This window comes from Cyrtonyx montezumae, unplaced genomic scaffold (genome assembly GCF_038088225.1).
Source record: "Cyrtonyx montezumae isolate F1298 unplaced genomic scaffold, pur_monq_1.0 scaffold_8, whole genome shotgun sequence".
In the NCBI taxonomy this organism is placed as follows: Eukaryota; Metazoa; Chordata; class Aves; order Galliformes; family Odontophoridae; genus Cyrtonyx; species Cyrtonyx montezumae.
The window spans coordinates 13,297,643-13,312,921 of record NW_027072089.1 but is presented as its reverse complement, the minus strand read 5'-3'; the positions used below and the strand labels follow the sequence as shown (position 1 = coordinate 13,312,921).

The following is a 15,279-nucleotide window of genomic DNA, read 5'->3' as shown; positions in this document are numbered from 1 at the left end:
TAACAGCAAGTAGCCCTTCTTTCTAGATGTTCCTCATGCCCGTTGCTAATGAAAAAGCCCACCAGGTTGCAGGTGGGTACCGAACGGGTAATGACCTTAAGTTGTGCCAGGGGAGGTACAGGTTCAGTATTAGACACAAATTATTCACAGCAGTAGTGGCACAGACTGCACAGAGCTGTCAGTGTTAATGTTAGTACACTGTTAATGACAGGACGAGAGGGAATGGCCACAAGTTGCGCCGGGGAAGATTTAGATTAGACCTGAGGAAACATTTTTCTCTGAAAGAGTGGTCAGGCACTGGAATGGCCTGCCTGGGGAGGTGGTTGAGGCACCATCCCTAGCGCTGTTCAAGAAGCGTTTAGATGAGGTGCTAAGGGATTTGATTTAGTAGTTCAGTGGGTAGGGATGGTGATAGGAGGATGGTTGGACTAGATGATCTTGTAGGTCCTTTCCAACCTAATGAACCTATGAATCTATGAATCAGTGTTCCTGGAGATGTTCAAGAACCGTGTGATGTAGATGTGGCACTGGGTCATTGTTTAGTGAGCATGGTGGGGATGGGTTGACAGTTGGTCTAAGCAATCATAGAGGTCTTTTCCAGTCATAATGACTTTATGATCCTATGAATAACCTCAGAGCAGACCACTTGCACAGAGCTAACACGTTTTCTTTGCAATTCAGTTGTCCCTGTTGACATTAAGATGTCTCCTGCCATACCTGCACAGAGTCGGGCGTCTCTATTTATCATTTTGGTGGTGCTAAGAAACTCCATCCCTTTTGCCTGCCCAAAATGTGCGAATGAAGTTCAGTTTTCCCATCGCACAGGCTCGGGACCAGCCTGTCGTTGGGGCAGCAAATGAAAGGGAAAAAAATAATAATAATAATAAAAGGGGGGGGGGGGGGAAGGATTAAAAAATGGGGGAGAGAAAAAAAGGAAAAAAAAAAAATAGGGCGAAAAAAGAAGCACGGTCCCCCCTCGTGGGGGCGGGAGCGCGGCACGCCCCGCCCCTCCGCGCCGCACCGCGCACGGCTTCCGGCGGCGCCGCCATGAAGATCACGCGGCAGAAGCACGCCAAGAAGAACATGGGCTTCTACAAGCACAACTTCCAGTTCCGCGAGCCCTTCCAGGTGCTGGTGGACGGCACGTTCTGCCACGCCGCGCTCCGCAACAAGATCCAGATCCGCGAGCAGCTGCCCGGATACCTGGGCGGCGCCGCGCAGCTCTGCATCACACGGTACTGCGCGTGCGCAGAGCGCCTGCTCGGCCCCTCCGTGTTTGGGTGGAGGGGAGGTGGGGGCTGTGTGCGTGCGTCTGTGTGCGTGGTGTTTTGACGCAGGGAGGCTGGACAGACTCATTTTTCTGCTGTCAGCACGCTGAGTTGGTGAGGAATCGCCTTTGTGGCATGGCCAGGGCTTTCCCAAGGAAATGCTGTTGCTCTCTGGTCTGAAAAAAAAAAAAGAACAAAATAAAAAGAACAGGCTCAAGTCTCCATAAGGACTCTCTGCATAGGCTGAACTTTATTATCTAGAGAGATTAATAGTTTTGTTGAGCACCTTAGGGTTATTTCTCAGATGATAATTAAGTAAAAGATCCAGAGTGTTTGGTCACACCCAGAGGTGATGAATTGCCGCAGTACCGTATCCTTGAAGCTACGTGTCAAGGCCATACATTCTTAGCTCTTTACTCTTGTAGCAGGAAAAAACTCAGTGGACAACATAAGCTGTGTTTCATTGCCTGCTCTCTCCTGAATTTTACCCAGTTATGATCCAAGACAGCTTCATTGTGCACTGCTACATCATCCTGTGCCCGTGTCAGCTGTGCTAAGTGAAGGACTTCAGCTTTGTGTTTTGTTGTCTGATTGGAAAGTTGGAGAATCCTAGAATCCCAAATTTTTAATAATTTGGAGAATTTCCTTTTGCTTGAGTTATTTGGCTTCTAATGTAAGTCTGAAACAAGGTGATGGATACTAATGCAGGGTTTAACTTGCATGTAGTGTTCAATCAATTTATGCTAATTCAAGTAATTTTATTTGTTAGGTAGTAGTTCATGTGCATAAAAATAAGGACTTAGCATTGCTATTGATATAAGATGTTTTAAAATCCATTTAATGTAACTTTTGCTACTGGTTAATCTTATTTGGAACTGAGGAAGTGTCGCTGAAGCGTTTGGGTTGGTTACTCCTTTCAGATTACTGGGTGCCATTTACAGCTCACAGAGCCTGAACAAGTGGCATTGTTCATTCCTCATTAACTCAGGCATGATAATTCGTAATGTCAACCATCTGCTATTGTAAAAAATGTGGCTGTCTCATTGTTCAGAAGTTGCTGTTACTCTTGGGTTTTAGGTGCATTCTGAAAGAACTGGAATCGTTGGGGAAAGCACTGTATGGGGCAAAATTAATTGCCCAAAGTTTTCAAGTTCGAAGCTGTTCTCACCACAAGGATCCCGTGAGTGGTTCGGCCTGCTTACTTTCCATGGTTGAGGAAGGCAACCCTCATCACTTCTTTGTTGCTACTCAGGTAAAAATGCTCATGGGAGGTGCCATCTCCATTTCAATCGATGTGATCCTTTGACGCCTAAGGGCAGTGAAGTTTTGATGATGAGATTTGTTTCTAGTATGTGGAAATTAGTCTTGTAAAGCCTTCTTCGCTCTAAAATGTAATTGCTAATTATAAAACAGGAGTCTTGTGCTTTGTTTGAACAACTTGTTTGTTATACCCAAGAGGCACATTGCTTCCTATAGTAGGAAATGGAGAAAATATACCGACTACCTAGTAATGTGTAAGAAAAAGAATGATGGATGTCAGTTTGCAGATTGCTTCTGTCTGCATCTGCTCCATACTGCTGTGCATGGTAGTCTGAAAAGTGAGATTAGAGTACTAAACACTATAGAAATGCAGTTTAAAGTGATTTTTTTGTTTGTCTTCTTTTTAGTAACTAAAGAATGTAGAATTTGTGTACAAATGAGGAAGGCAAGGTTCTTCTTCCTTTAGGCCTATGCTTGGGACTGCAGGTGTAACTTATACAGTATATTTGGCAGCGGGGTTGAACAAGATGTTCTCCAGAGGTCCTTTGCAATCCCTACAATTCTGTGATATTCAGTGGCCTACAATAGATACAAGCAGTTTTAAATATCTTGTTACAGAATGAACTGTTACTTCTCAAAAGAATCCACGTAGGCTTACATGTGCATGATAAAAAGGAAACAATACATTTTCCAGTGAGGTACAGCCAATCAGAGGGGGAAAAATTTAAATTTAAATTGCTCTGAAAGACTGCCAGGTATATCTACTAGATTAAGTTTCTTATCTTTTTTCATTATGTAATTTATCTTTATAGTTTTGTATTAGAAGTAGGTGCATTTGAATTGCAAATGCTGTTTAATCCCAAAATATTGACTGAAGTATTTAATTTTACAGGACCAGGATTTAGCAAACAAAGTGAAAAAGAAGGCTGGCGTTCCTCTCCTCTTTATTATTCAGAACACTATGGTGCTAGACAAACCTTCTCCTAAATCTTTGGCACTTGTTCAAACATTGCAGACGAGTCAGCTTGTTCCAGAGCACCAGAAACAAAGCATCGTACAACTTAAAGAAAGAGAAGGACTAACAAAGCAAGAAGGTGAAAAGAGAAGAAAACGTAAAAGGGCAGGTGGCCCCAATCCTCTCAGCTGTCTGAAAAAGAAGAAGAAAACACAGGAGAGCCAGAAACCTGCAGAAAAAAAGAAAAGAAGAAGAAAGCGAATTAGGGTGAAAACAGAAGCTGTGCAGTCACTGCAGAAGAATGGGAAAGAATAAGCCCATCTTTATGAGCAGTGCAGGACATTGTTTGATCTCTGCAAAAAACAAGGTCACTTTGCGAGAACTGAAATTAAGTTGCTTATATTAAAACTTATTTTTATGAGGTGGTACTGCTTGTTATTGCATTTTCAACTTTTGCAGGTTACTGTCATAATAATTTGTTCTGTTGTTTAGAAATGGGGTGTGCAACAAACTATTTAGGAGCCCTCATACTTCATTATTCTCTTCAGCATTTTGATTCCTGCCAGTGTTCAGGTGATCATTAACAATTCTTAGACATTTCTTGGGCTTTGTATGGGTTTTTGGTAGGCTGTTTACTTGTATGGTTTGTTTGCAGGGCTGCTTTTATACAAGATAACTTTGCAAAGTTACTTGGTGACCTCAACTAGCCACTCCCAGCCTGAATCACTGTATAAGCTCCCTATGAAGTGCTGCGTCTGTCTGTGATCTTTATTATGGAGATCACAGGGCATGTGATTTCGTTGAAATGCCTGATGTATGCTAGTGACATCTTTAGTTCTATTGTATTCTCCCATTTTAAGTCAGAAGACTACAAATTAAGAAATGCAGAACTGATGTGCCAACTCACACCTAATGGCATCACAGCTTAGCACTGCTGTGGAGGAGTCCTGAGAGAGAGCCCTCCGACATATGCCATAGAACAGCATTGGGCTGGAGAAAGGTGCTGCCAAAATATTTCTAGTATCTGACCTTGAGTGTGTTAGGGAGATGACATAGTACAGAGGTGATACATATTGTAGCATGGGTAAAATGTTACATTGATGCCAGTCATCTCTTGGCAATGAAACTTCTCTCCAGGCTTTTCTACATGACTGAGATGTTATTCTTAAAATGAAAACTTTCATTTCATCACCCACATGAGCCTAAGCAGTGCTTTTAAGCAGTCTTTCAACATACGCATCACATGTTTGCATAGTGTTTCTCACTTGTGCATTATCTATACAGATTCTTACATATGTAAGGTACTGTAGGGGAGCTGTTGGATCACAGCCTGAACCACTGATGATCACCTGAGGAGAGCACTGAGTCAGCTGCAGGAGCACAGGTGAAGGCAACGCACCTGTGTGACCAGAAGGGGTGGAGTCTGGCTCCACTTCTCCCAGACCCCATTTAAGGGCTGACCACCCCTGGGGGGGGGATCTCTTTTTGGAGATCCCACTTCTGGAGTTTCTTGCTGTGAGCCTAGGACAGGGGTGAGCATTTTCCTTTATTTTGACTGTCTCTTTCCATCATGATAATCTTTCTAACTGCCATCTGTAAAGTGTCTTGGCTATAGTACTATTCAGCATTATTCAGCAATGAAGGTTGCTGTATTCAAGAAGAAAGTTGCAATTAAAAAGCAGTCGCATTCACTGTGGTGGTGTTCCTCCTGTGACTGCTAATAGAAAGTGCCAAGAAGAAATCCACTAACCTGTAGAAGTTCCTTCATGCAGCGTGTTTCCATAATGTATACCACCTTTTATGAGTTGTCCTATTCCTTCCTTCACTTGTTTGGGCACCGTGTAGTTTTTTCCTGTTCCTCCTATTGCTTGTATTTCTGTCCTCTCCCAAACCCAGTTCCAGGAAGCACTGCTGTAAGTGAGGCTTGGAGCTGACATCAGAGATGGTTCAACTTCAGAATCTCATTCTGAGCAAAATAATTAAAAATAATAGCTTTACTATCAGTATTATTAAAAAAAAAATAGGCAGAAAGTACAGCACTCCTACCCACAATAGTCCCTTTCAGTGCAGTTGGACCACAAGACACAAGACTATAAGCGGACAAAAAAATTAACATAATCACTGTGAAAATAACAACTTTACCAGTCCTCTAATGACTTCTACCTTAAGAAGTTTAAGAAAATATTTGCCTGTGTTTCCTTAGTGTTCTGTTAACACAGACTGAGTCATGATGTTGCCGTTGGGAAGAACGGGCATGAAAAGGGAGTGAGGTCTTAGGAGAAAAGCTATAAAATTTGTCAGCGGGTCTCCATCAGTGAAGTAAATAACACAGCTCTCAGTTTTGGAGGACAGCTCCTGCCCAGGCAACAAGCAGAAGCAATTGGACCATTTGCAAATTTGGTTTAACAAAAGAGTTTCCAAGTAAAACAGCTCCACGAGGCCCAAACTGAAAGGCTTGTTTGTATTCAGAACACAGTTGTGCTCAAGGTAGCTCGGAGCACCCAGCCCTGCTGGTGGGGACTGGGCCACCTCAGGCACTCGTAGTTCAGGCTGGCCCTTGCAGCAGTCTGATGGAGCTCAGCTGGTCCAAGCGGGCACAGTCCTGGGGTCCTTTGAGCAATTAACCATGCAGATCCCTGTAAGTGCAGTGTAAACCACTGCTGTGAAGGGATCTGCTGGACTGCTTCCATCTGTTGTAATCAGCTCTGTGTTCTGCCCTAAGCCATGGTGTGGGGCCCCCACCCTTGTTGGTGTGCAGTAAGGGGTGGTCTGACCACATCTCTGGTATAGGCAGGGTCCCCAGGGTGACTTTTCTAATAAAGATTAGGATCATTTTGCTGCAGTATGTTGGAAAGAATGGCTTTGCTTTCCAAGCTACAGAAAACCAGAGGTAAATGAAAAGGAGCTTGAGAGAAAACTTCTTTGGGCTCATTGATGTGCTCTTTTCTGCAACAGGGCTACTATATAACCTCCATCCTGTGCAGTACCTCACTAAATCTTACTTTTTTTAGGGAGAGATAACCAGGGTTGCTGAGTACAGTGTATGCTACATGTGTGCAGTAATAGAAGAAGAAATAATGCTTCAGCCACGGCCTGCAGAGCATTAATACTGTGTTTAGGACAGAGCCTCATCTACCAGCAGCAGAAGATATTTACCTGTGCTGTCTGCCAATTCCATTGGCTGGATTTGTACGCTGGTGAGATCTGGCATTGCACAATAAATCACTCCCTAAGCGTGTTAACAACACTAAACAGATGAGTTAATTAGAAGCTTCTGGAACCTGGGACGTTTATGAATCATTAAAGTAAATATGAATATAGCATGACTCGAAAAATGAATGTGTGCTGATGCTGAAAGGAAAATGGGATGTCCGGAGCAGTGCTGCTCGTTTGTTTTCAGCTGCACTGATAAGGCGTGAATGAGTTCTCCATCAGCCTCAGTGTGTTCCTGTAGTTTGCTGAACACGTTCTGTCAGACACAAGATGAAGAATGTCAGAGCACCACCATTATTTACACTCCCTGCATCTTTCATACAGAAGTTTCCCAACAAGCTGCAGCATATTTCATACCTCCGCGTGGGCGTAATATCTCACACAGTGAGCAGCCAGAGATATGGGGAATGAACAAACAAGAGCCCCTGCAGGTGTTATCATTTACAATTTCAGAGAGAAAGATTGCAGTGCACGGAGAGAGAATGACAGAAAGCGAGGTTTTTGCACCCAGAAAGCCGGGAATGGCAGAGAGACTATGCCTGATGATGAGGGTGGACTAACTGGGGTGGAGGGCTGATGCATTTCTGGTAGTTATTATGTCTGTGCACTCTGAGTCCCAAATTTGTCTCTGAGAACTCAGCTGCCGGCCCAGGGAGTCTGTCATTTTGCAGAAGTTGCTTCAGCTTGTTAAGGAGGAAATAGGCTGCGCTCTCCAGGGGCTGCACTGCCGGATTTCTTCCTCTGCAGCTGAGAGGGAGAGAGCATGCAGCTGTGGTCCATGCACACAGCACGGGGAAACAGGCAGGCTGCTAACAAGGGCCAGGCTAACAACTCAGAGCCAGGAGACGGGAGAAGAGACAGCAGATTAGTCACTGGGGTTTAAAAGAAACCGAGGAAGAGAGGAAAATTTGCATGAGTGTTTCTGGGTATGAAGTTGTGGAAAGGATTGGTCACTAGTGAAAGATGAATTGCAAATGGCTTAGCTGTCATTGTGAGTAGGGAGCAGAGTAATAAACCAGAAACAAATTATAAATTCTTTTTAATTCCTTTAGGAAAATGCCATTGCCGTTTCTGACTCAGCTTCTGCACCTTCAGAACAGGGAGCTGGGCTGACTAGCAGTGCCACAGGACCTGCACTGATGCAGTTCCCACAGAACATACATCTTCCCATGCCAAGCATGCCTGGCCCAAAAACCTGCCTGGTTTTTGAGTTACTCTCTGCAGCGCTGGCAGGTTTGCATCCAAATCCGTCTGTAGATGCAGCCTGAGGCTGCCTGAGGCTCACTGCCCAGCAGGCACATCCTATGGCCAGAAGCAACCTTAGCTGTGCCACCACTGCTCCCAAGGGTACTTGCAGTGGGAGCCTGGGATTCCCTGAGGCTCTCTGGCTCTGGAAATCATGACCAAAAGTGCGTTATGTGTTTTTAACTCTAATCTTCCAGGGACTCATGGGGGATTTCAAAGTTTTTTGTTGCAGTCTTGACTTCTTGTTGACCCACAGTGATCTTTTTGCCATCTTCATATCACAAAGACCAAAGATGCTACTGGTTTGACTCTTCGGAGTGGTTTCTCTTTCCAGCTTTCACGAAGAAATGTTGTGGGAACATTTTACTTTGTGAATTTTCACTCATTTGGACAGGCAAATCTTGCAGGAAAATAAATAAATAAATAATAAAAGAAAACAGCTTCATAAATTTCCTGGTTCCCTCTTTCCATCTTCAATCAATCTGTCAGCTCCTAAGGTTATGAGCATACCCGGTCCAGGACAGCCCAAAAATCTGTTGAGCCAAGCATCACATCTCCAATAGTGACCAAAAACTGTTCCTCAGGGATAGGATGAAAATAGATAAAGCACTTTTGAGGTACTTCCTCAAACTACTTTCTGACTTTCTGGCAATTTATTAGCAAGTTCCTTATCCCAGTGAAGTATTTTAACAGCACACAATAGCCCTCTGTTTCACTAATGTGTCTAGCCTCTCCTTGAGACCATGTCAGTATTTAGCTGCTATTACTTTCCTCAGTAAGGAGTTGTACAACTTGAATGTGTTTTGTTAGAAATACCTTCTCTTGTCTATTCTGAAAGCCCACATAACGGATGAGGAGTTACACAGTCATTCCTAGCACATGCATGTCAACTCACTACTGAACTAATGCTATGGTTAGAGAGAAGTCTTCATTCAAAACTGATGTGTCATTAGCATTTAGGTGATTATCTGAGTGGAATTATTCCTCCCAGTGTTGTGACTGTACTTCTGTCCTACTTACAGACCTCATTTCTCAGTATCCACAATGAATTTTCAGAATGGGAGCTGCTTGTTTACTCAAGATATTCTTTATTAATTAACATGGATATAGAAGAATGATATGAGGTTTCAGCATCATCAGCAGAATGCTTATAAAATTGCAGTATTTCCTTTTTATGTTACGCAGAAGACGGATCTCTCGCAGTCCTAAACAAGATCAATGCAATTGATGTCGAGTTTAAGCCAGAGAGAAACTTGCACAAGAAATCCAAAATCAGTGACTAGGATGCAGGCAGAACCCAAGCAGGCCCGCCATGTTTCTGCACTGAAGAGAGTAAAACCAAAGTGGGGCTTTGACCTTTGTACGAAGCACCACTTAGAGCTGATCAGCAGACTTGTTCCTGCCAGGCTTTTTGTGATACTGGAGAACTTGATTTCAAGTCTGCAGTTATCTCTTAATGCTAATGTGAACTAGAACGTGGTTATTACTTATGCTAGACCATATCAATATGTCAGATAATTAGCTTTGGTAATGTAGGATATCGGAGGGATGTTTAATTAATTAGATTTTTAATTGGTCTCTATGAGTAATAGGATAGAAAAAGGAAAAAAATGCAGCTTTGTAATTCATCTGAAAAAATCTTGTCTCCTCCTTCCACTCCTTCCTTTTCTACTGTTGAGATTTCTTTTTTTGTCATTATTTATAACTTATTTAATTATCTGCTATGGAATAATTTTTAGTGGATACTTGCCAGTTTACTAATATTCACTGCCCACTACCTGATGGTGTCAAAAACACACCATCTGTTCACTTGTGCCTTCCAAAAGTCTCTGAAGTAGCTCTGACTCAAGCTGCAGGTGGTAGGATTGCTCAAAATACATCATCACTTAACTTCTTAATAACAGAACTTTTCTTTGACGTATGCTTTTTAAAACTACATTTGTGACTTGACTGCGGCTTTCTCAGCTACTCTTGTACAGTACGCAAACTCACCTCCACCACAAACAGATCTGGCACCACTGTACTGGAGAAGACTTGAGCCCCCATTTCGCACTTCCACATTTGTGGGTTTTTAATCATGTTTTTTATTTGTTTTCTTTTGGTTTGTTTTCCCCCGTAAGGATTTCTCAGCATTTTTACAGTGATTGTGCCAAAAACTGTGTATTCAATCCCTGGTCACGTTTCTTTTGGCAGCCTACACATCCATCTAGCAGTAACCAACATCAGTTTGGTATTTTTGAGTGATGTGAGCACTGATTCTCTTCAGCTGGACCTCTACACCAACATCTCTCCATCAAAGCCAGATCTCCATGGGCTTTGCATCTTCATTCCTCACTTCATTCCCCTCCTTCTTCCCCTACCAGGTCCTCTCTTTTCTGAAAGCCGTGGAGAAACCTGTGGCATTTAGGTGCACAAGTCTTCCTCATGGATTTACGAGGGGTGTGGGCTGTGAGCTCGGCAGAACTGACACTCAGCAGATGGAGAGTGTAAGTTTGGGGAGAGCATGGGGTGCCTTTACACGTATAGGTATATTGGGTCCAGAAAAGAAGGTCTAGCATCAAAGGTGAATTGATAACAATAATAGTTACGAAGTTTGTCTAGTTGCTAAGTTCACTTTAAATAAAAGCTTGAGACAGAGGAATTTCAATAGGGTAGATGGGAACAGAACAAACAGGTGAAAATGCATAGCATATCTGTGAAAACATGTACTGCTCACCAGTGCCCTTGGCTTTCTGACTGACTTCATCTGCCTGTCTGGCTGGTGAACTTGTGCAGGATGTGGGTTTGTGATCAGTACCAATTTGCAGGATCATGAGTTTCCCAACCACCCCAGGGGATAACTTGTGACCTCTTCTTGAATGAGCTCGCCAGTGGTGCTGGACAACTGACTCACGTCCTGCTGCCAGATTGGGATTGGGAGAGTGGATCTAAAAGCTGGGAATGTGCTCAGCCTGCTGCTCAGGCAGGAAAGCCACTAATTCATTAGCCCCTGTTAAAATATCTTAAAATAAGAAACATCAGTAGGTTAAAAAAGATGATAATATAGCAGAACACATTCTTTTAAAAGAGACAATAAGTTAGTGTTTCTGGTGGGAGAGTGGATGTCTCTATAGGCTTTTACTTAGACATCCTGAAATGTATGGTGTTATTTCTGCCACTGAAGATTAATTTCAGTGCCATAATCAAATGTAATCCTTGAGGAATTAATTGTGTTTCTATCTCATATCAAGGTCCTATTTATATAACCAAGCAATCTGGAACAGATAAGCTCCTTCTTGGGAAACCTCTGCTGCTCAACAGCATTTGACTTTCCCTCAGACAGGTTGTGGCCCTTTGGGACCTGAGGAGCTCACTAAAACACCATTTGTAATGCAGTGTGACAAATCCCGGAGCCAGGGTGATAATCTCCAAGAACTCTGTGCAAACACTCCCTCTGTCTCAGCAAAAGTGATTAATGGGCTCTGCAAAATCAGCATATGGCCCTCTGTATTAATTACTGCAGAGGTCTGCTAAATACAAACCCCAAAACCTTGTATGGAGCCTTGAATTTGAGTGTGCTAGTGTGATAAGTTGGAGCAGGCTGACTTGTCCAAGGTGGGCACGTGGGCACTGACCCAAATGTTGGGGTTGCATACTCTGCTCCTGAGGGAACTTTATGCCCCCAAACCAGAAGGGACAGGCAGGTGAGTGGATGGGAAGAATTAAGAGCCTGGTTTTCAGCTGAGGACAGGGACACCGTTCAGTTGAGGACCAGAAGCCAAAGGGAATGTGACGGTCCAGAAGGGAGCATGGATTGCAATATTCCCTCTGCTTCTGCCATAACTGATGTGATTTAATATGCAAAGAGCCTCCATAAATCATTGCAGCTTGACTGCAGTGAGTGAAACTGTGCCAATTTATCTCCAGGGAAGATCTAAGCCTAAATGTTTTACAGAGAAGGAAAGGAGATGGGGAGAGAAGCGTGCATTTATCTTACTAGTACGTTCCCTGGGCCTCATCCAAGGGGAAAACGTCTAGGTCTAGTCTCAGGACCTTTAAATCCTGGCTGTGGGATGTCAGTTAGAAGCCTCACAGAGAAGTCTGAATGAATTTATCATGCATTTATTTTTGATACGTTAAAATTATGTTGAATTCAGTGCAACACATCAGACTCTCTTAACATTTTTCACTTGTCCTGTAGAAGCCCATGGCAGGGAGATCATTGCCGGCCTCAGAAGTTACCCAGTCGTGGCAAAGCCCTCACTGGGCTGCCAGATAGGATGTATTTATGCTCTGCAGGCTTCACTCCCAGTCATTGCACAATAAAAATGATTTCAGCTGGAATAAATCATTTGGCCATTCCGACAGTTCTGCGTGGTCTGGTGACCACAAGAACTTTTCTGCACTAGGACGGGGATTATTGATGGATTACTGCTGATGGTGCTGCATCAGGTGTGGAGGCACCTGGATTGAGAGGTTTGACCCTCTCTCCCATGTAATGCCACGTGCCTTTGAAGATGGACCACTGCAAAGAGGGGCATAATTCTCTACCCCATGTCACACGCAAAGAAATAAAAGCAGGGATAACTTTCCCATGACTGAAAATAATATTGCATCTTGAGCTTATTATAATGACCTCAGAAATTCCTAAGATCATGTCTGACTGTTGGTCACCATCTAGACTGAAGCAGTACATCAAAATGGATAAATCTAGGAAAAGATACCCTACGTTTATCTGTCTACTTTGCACAGTTAGCTGCTTAATACTGGATATTTTTTAAGCGTTGGGAAGTTCATAGAACAATTTTTCACTTAGTCACTGCACACGCTTATTAAGCATTAAACTTTCAGAGGGCACAGATCCGAGTGAAAGTTAGAAACTGAAAAGTTCACAAATCAACCATAAAAAACAGTACTAAATGTCCTACGAGTCATCTGCCAATATCTTCAAGCATCAAAGCATCTTTTAAGAATTTGGTTCTCAGAACTTCACTGGCGAAGCCTGAACTGAATCTGCACAGATAAAAGCTCACTTGTTTTCCTTGCACTCTGAGAAGCAAATGCGTGAAGTGTTTGGAAAACAGCATCGCACTTAGCTTTACAGTGTATGTTCTCCTGAAACTGCATGGATGAAAGCTGCATCCATACCGAAGAGTCTGCAGGCTCTCTTCTGAGAAATAGGGTAGCTTGAATGTTAAAGGGACTTAAATAAAATGAGCAGTAACTCAAAATTCAAAACTCTCCTATTTTTTTTAATTTCTTTTAGCTGGCTGCTTCTTGATTATGGAGGGAAGTCTGAGCAGGACACAGGGTCCAGAAGCTCTGAGGGAGGCTGTTTGGTGATGTCCTGGATTGGGCCTTGCTGTGCCAGCAGCAGTCTGGTGGACGTTTTGTGCCAGAGTTGTTCATACTGAGTTGTGGATGTATTCAAAGAAAAGTGTCCTTCATCTCCAATAACGTTCCCATGGTGAAGCAACCTAACTGGAGCAATTCCTGCAGGATGTGTTTAGTTCTCTGCTGGAGGAGCCACCCAGGCAGGCATGTTGGGAGTGCCTGGCCTTCCGCTGGTAGGAGCAGGTGTCAGGGGAGTGGGAGGAGCCGTGGTCCAGGCAGCGGGCTCCCCTCTGTCTCACGGCCTCTGAGCTCATGGAAGGAGTCTTGATTCTTGTCTGAGAAGTTGCTGGCTGTTGTGGTGTTCAGAGACAATAGTTAACCCATGTCTGCCAGCAGCACCCAAGCACAAAGTGGAACTGCTAGTAGTTTATTGGTTAGGGATGGGGATAGGAGGATGGCTGGACTGGATGATCTTGTAGGTCCTTTCCAACCTAATGCATCTATGAATCTATGCTGGATCAGTCTAAACTGTATTTCCTTAAAATGAAGCAGAAGGGGATTACCACGCATGGGCCTCAAACCAAGATGAATCCTCACTGGATAAATGATTTAATGCACCGGCTGGACTGCAGTCTGCAGCTGTAGGAAGCTGAATTCCTTGAATTTTGTCTCTTGCTTTCAACAGAGCTTGAAACAGGGCTAGCTTAAGGCAATTCCTTGCATTGCCAACCTTGTACTTCAGTCTGACTACCTGCTGCGTTAATTTAGCGATATCATGCTTCGAACCCACTGGTTTATTGATTTAGCCCTAATTGGAACCCTGATGTAATCACTCTGTTGTTCCACTCTTAATTAACTTGGCAGAACTGTACTGGGCTAAACTTTGCTGCCTTATGAGTAAACTCTTGCTTATTCTTTTTGAGAAAATCCATTTAAATAAAAGCCACCGCTGCAGTTTATTCTGTCAGACTGCACCATGGGTCAGTAATCTAAAACAAGGTATTTGCAGCCTGCTTGGTTCTTCTCTCAGGTTAGTATGAATCCCATAATAATAAAATCCACGTAATACTTGGAGTGCAAACATGGCGGAGAAGCAAGCACAGGAAACAAAGCAGCATGGGAAGAAAGGACTGTTTTCTCATACTACTTATTTTTCCAGCAACACGCTGTTGAATCTCGTGATTATTTCTAATTTAAGCACTTATGACCTGAAAATGTTCAGGAATATTATTTAGGTGTGGATAGAATAACTGTTCTTAGTGGTGGATGGAGTGTCATGTGTCAGACCATTCAGTAGAGTGACTTTCAGTAATGGTTATGGTTCATGCGTAGAGAGCACCTTACATCAGCTTTGCCTTTCTGGTAAGGAAACAGCTCACCTAGTGTACAGAAATTTCAACAGAAGGCCTCTGGTGGAAAGTGTAATCATACTTTTGGGGCCATTTTCCATTCCAGCTATCTGCTGCTATTGCTATTACTGATCTTTGCAATTAGTTGCCCATGTTTTCTGCAGCAATATCATAGTTTTCATATCTTGCCCAGCATGCTTTCTGTGAGCTGTTGTCCATGAAAATCTGCTATACTGGGTAAAAAGCACAGTGCAGGAAACCTCTGCTTTCACTGTCCCTACATTTTAAAGAGAGCTCCTACCATCGCTGTTAGCACCCTTCTGGCACACTCAGAAATACATGGCTCCCCTTCCATTTCTTGGACCCTACAGTTATTGTATTTACATCTCTTCTTGTATGAACCAGAGCCAAAACAAACCATCACAGGCTGGATACGTGAACTAGTAGATTAAAAACTCTATCAGTTGGTCCACAAATTTGATTTTCTGATTCTAATAATGTATAGAAAGAAGGGAGATAATTAGTCTTATTGACTAGGTGTCGGGTGTTTGTAAATGAGAAGATGGGTAAGAAACAGCTAGAATGTACTAGAATGTTGGTGCAGCTCTGTTTCAGTCTTCAGAGCTATAGAGAACTGAACGCAGAACTGCGTCTCAGCGACTTGTAGAAGAAACTG

At 43.2% G+C, this 15,279-nt stretch overlaps 1 protein-coding gene across 1 annotated transcript; it reads left to right on the top strand.

Moving 5' to 3' along the window:
- Positions 1-1,036: 1,036 nt before the first annotated feature.
- Positions 1,037-4,321, top strand: UTP23 (UTP23 small subunit processome component). The gene is made up of 3 exons (XM_065752561.1): positions 1,037-1,235; positions 2,346-2,520; positions 3,421-4,321. Exons 1-3 carry the CDS (start codon positions 1,048-1,050, stop codon positions 3,796-3,798), a joined length of 741 nt encoding a protein of 246 aa, XP_065608633.1. The 5' UTR covers positions 1,037-1,047; the 3' UTR covers positions 3,799-4,321.
- Positions 4,322-15,279: the final 10,958 nt, after the last annotated feature.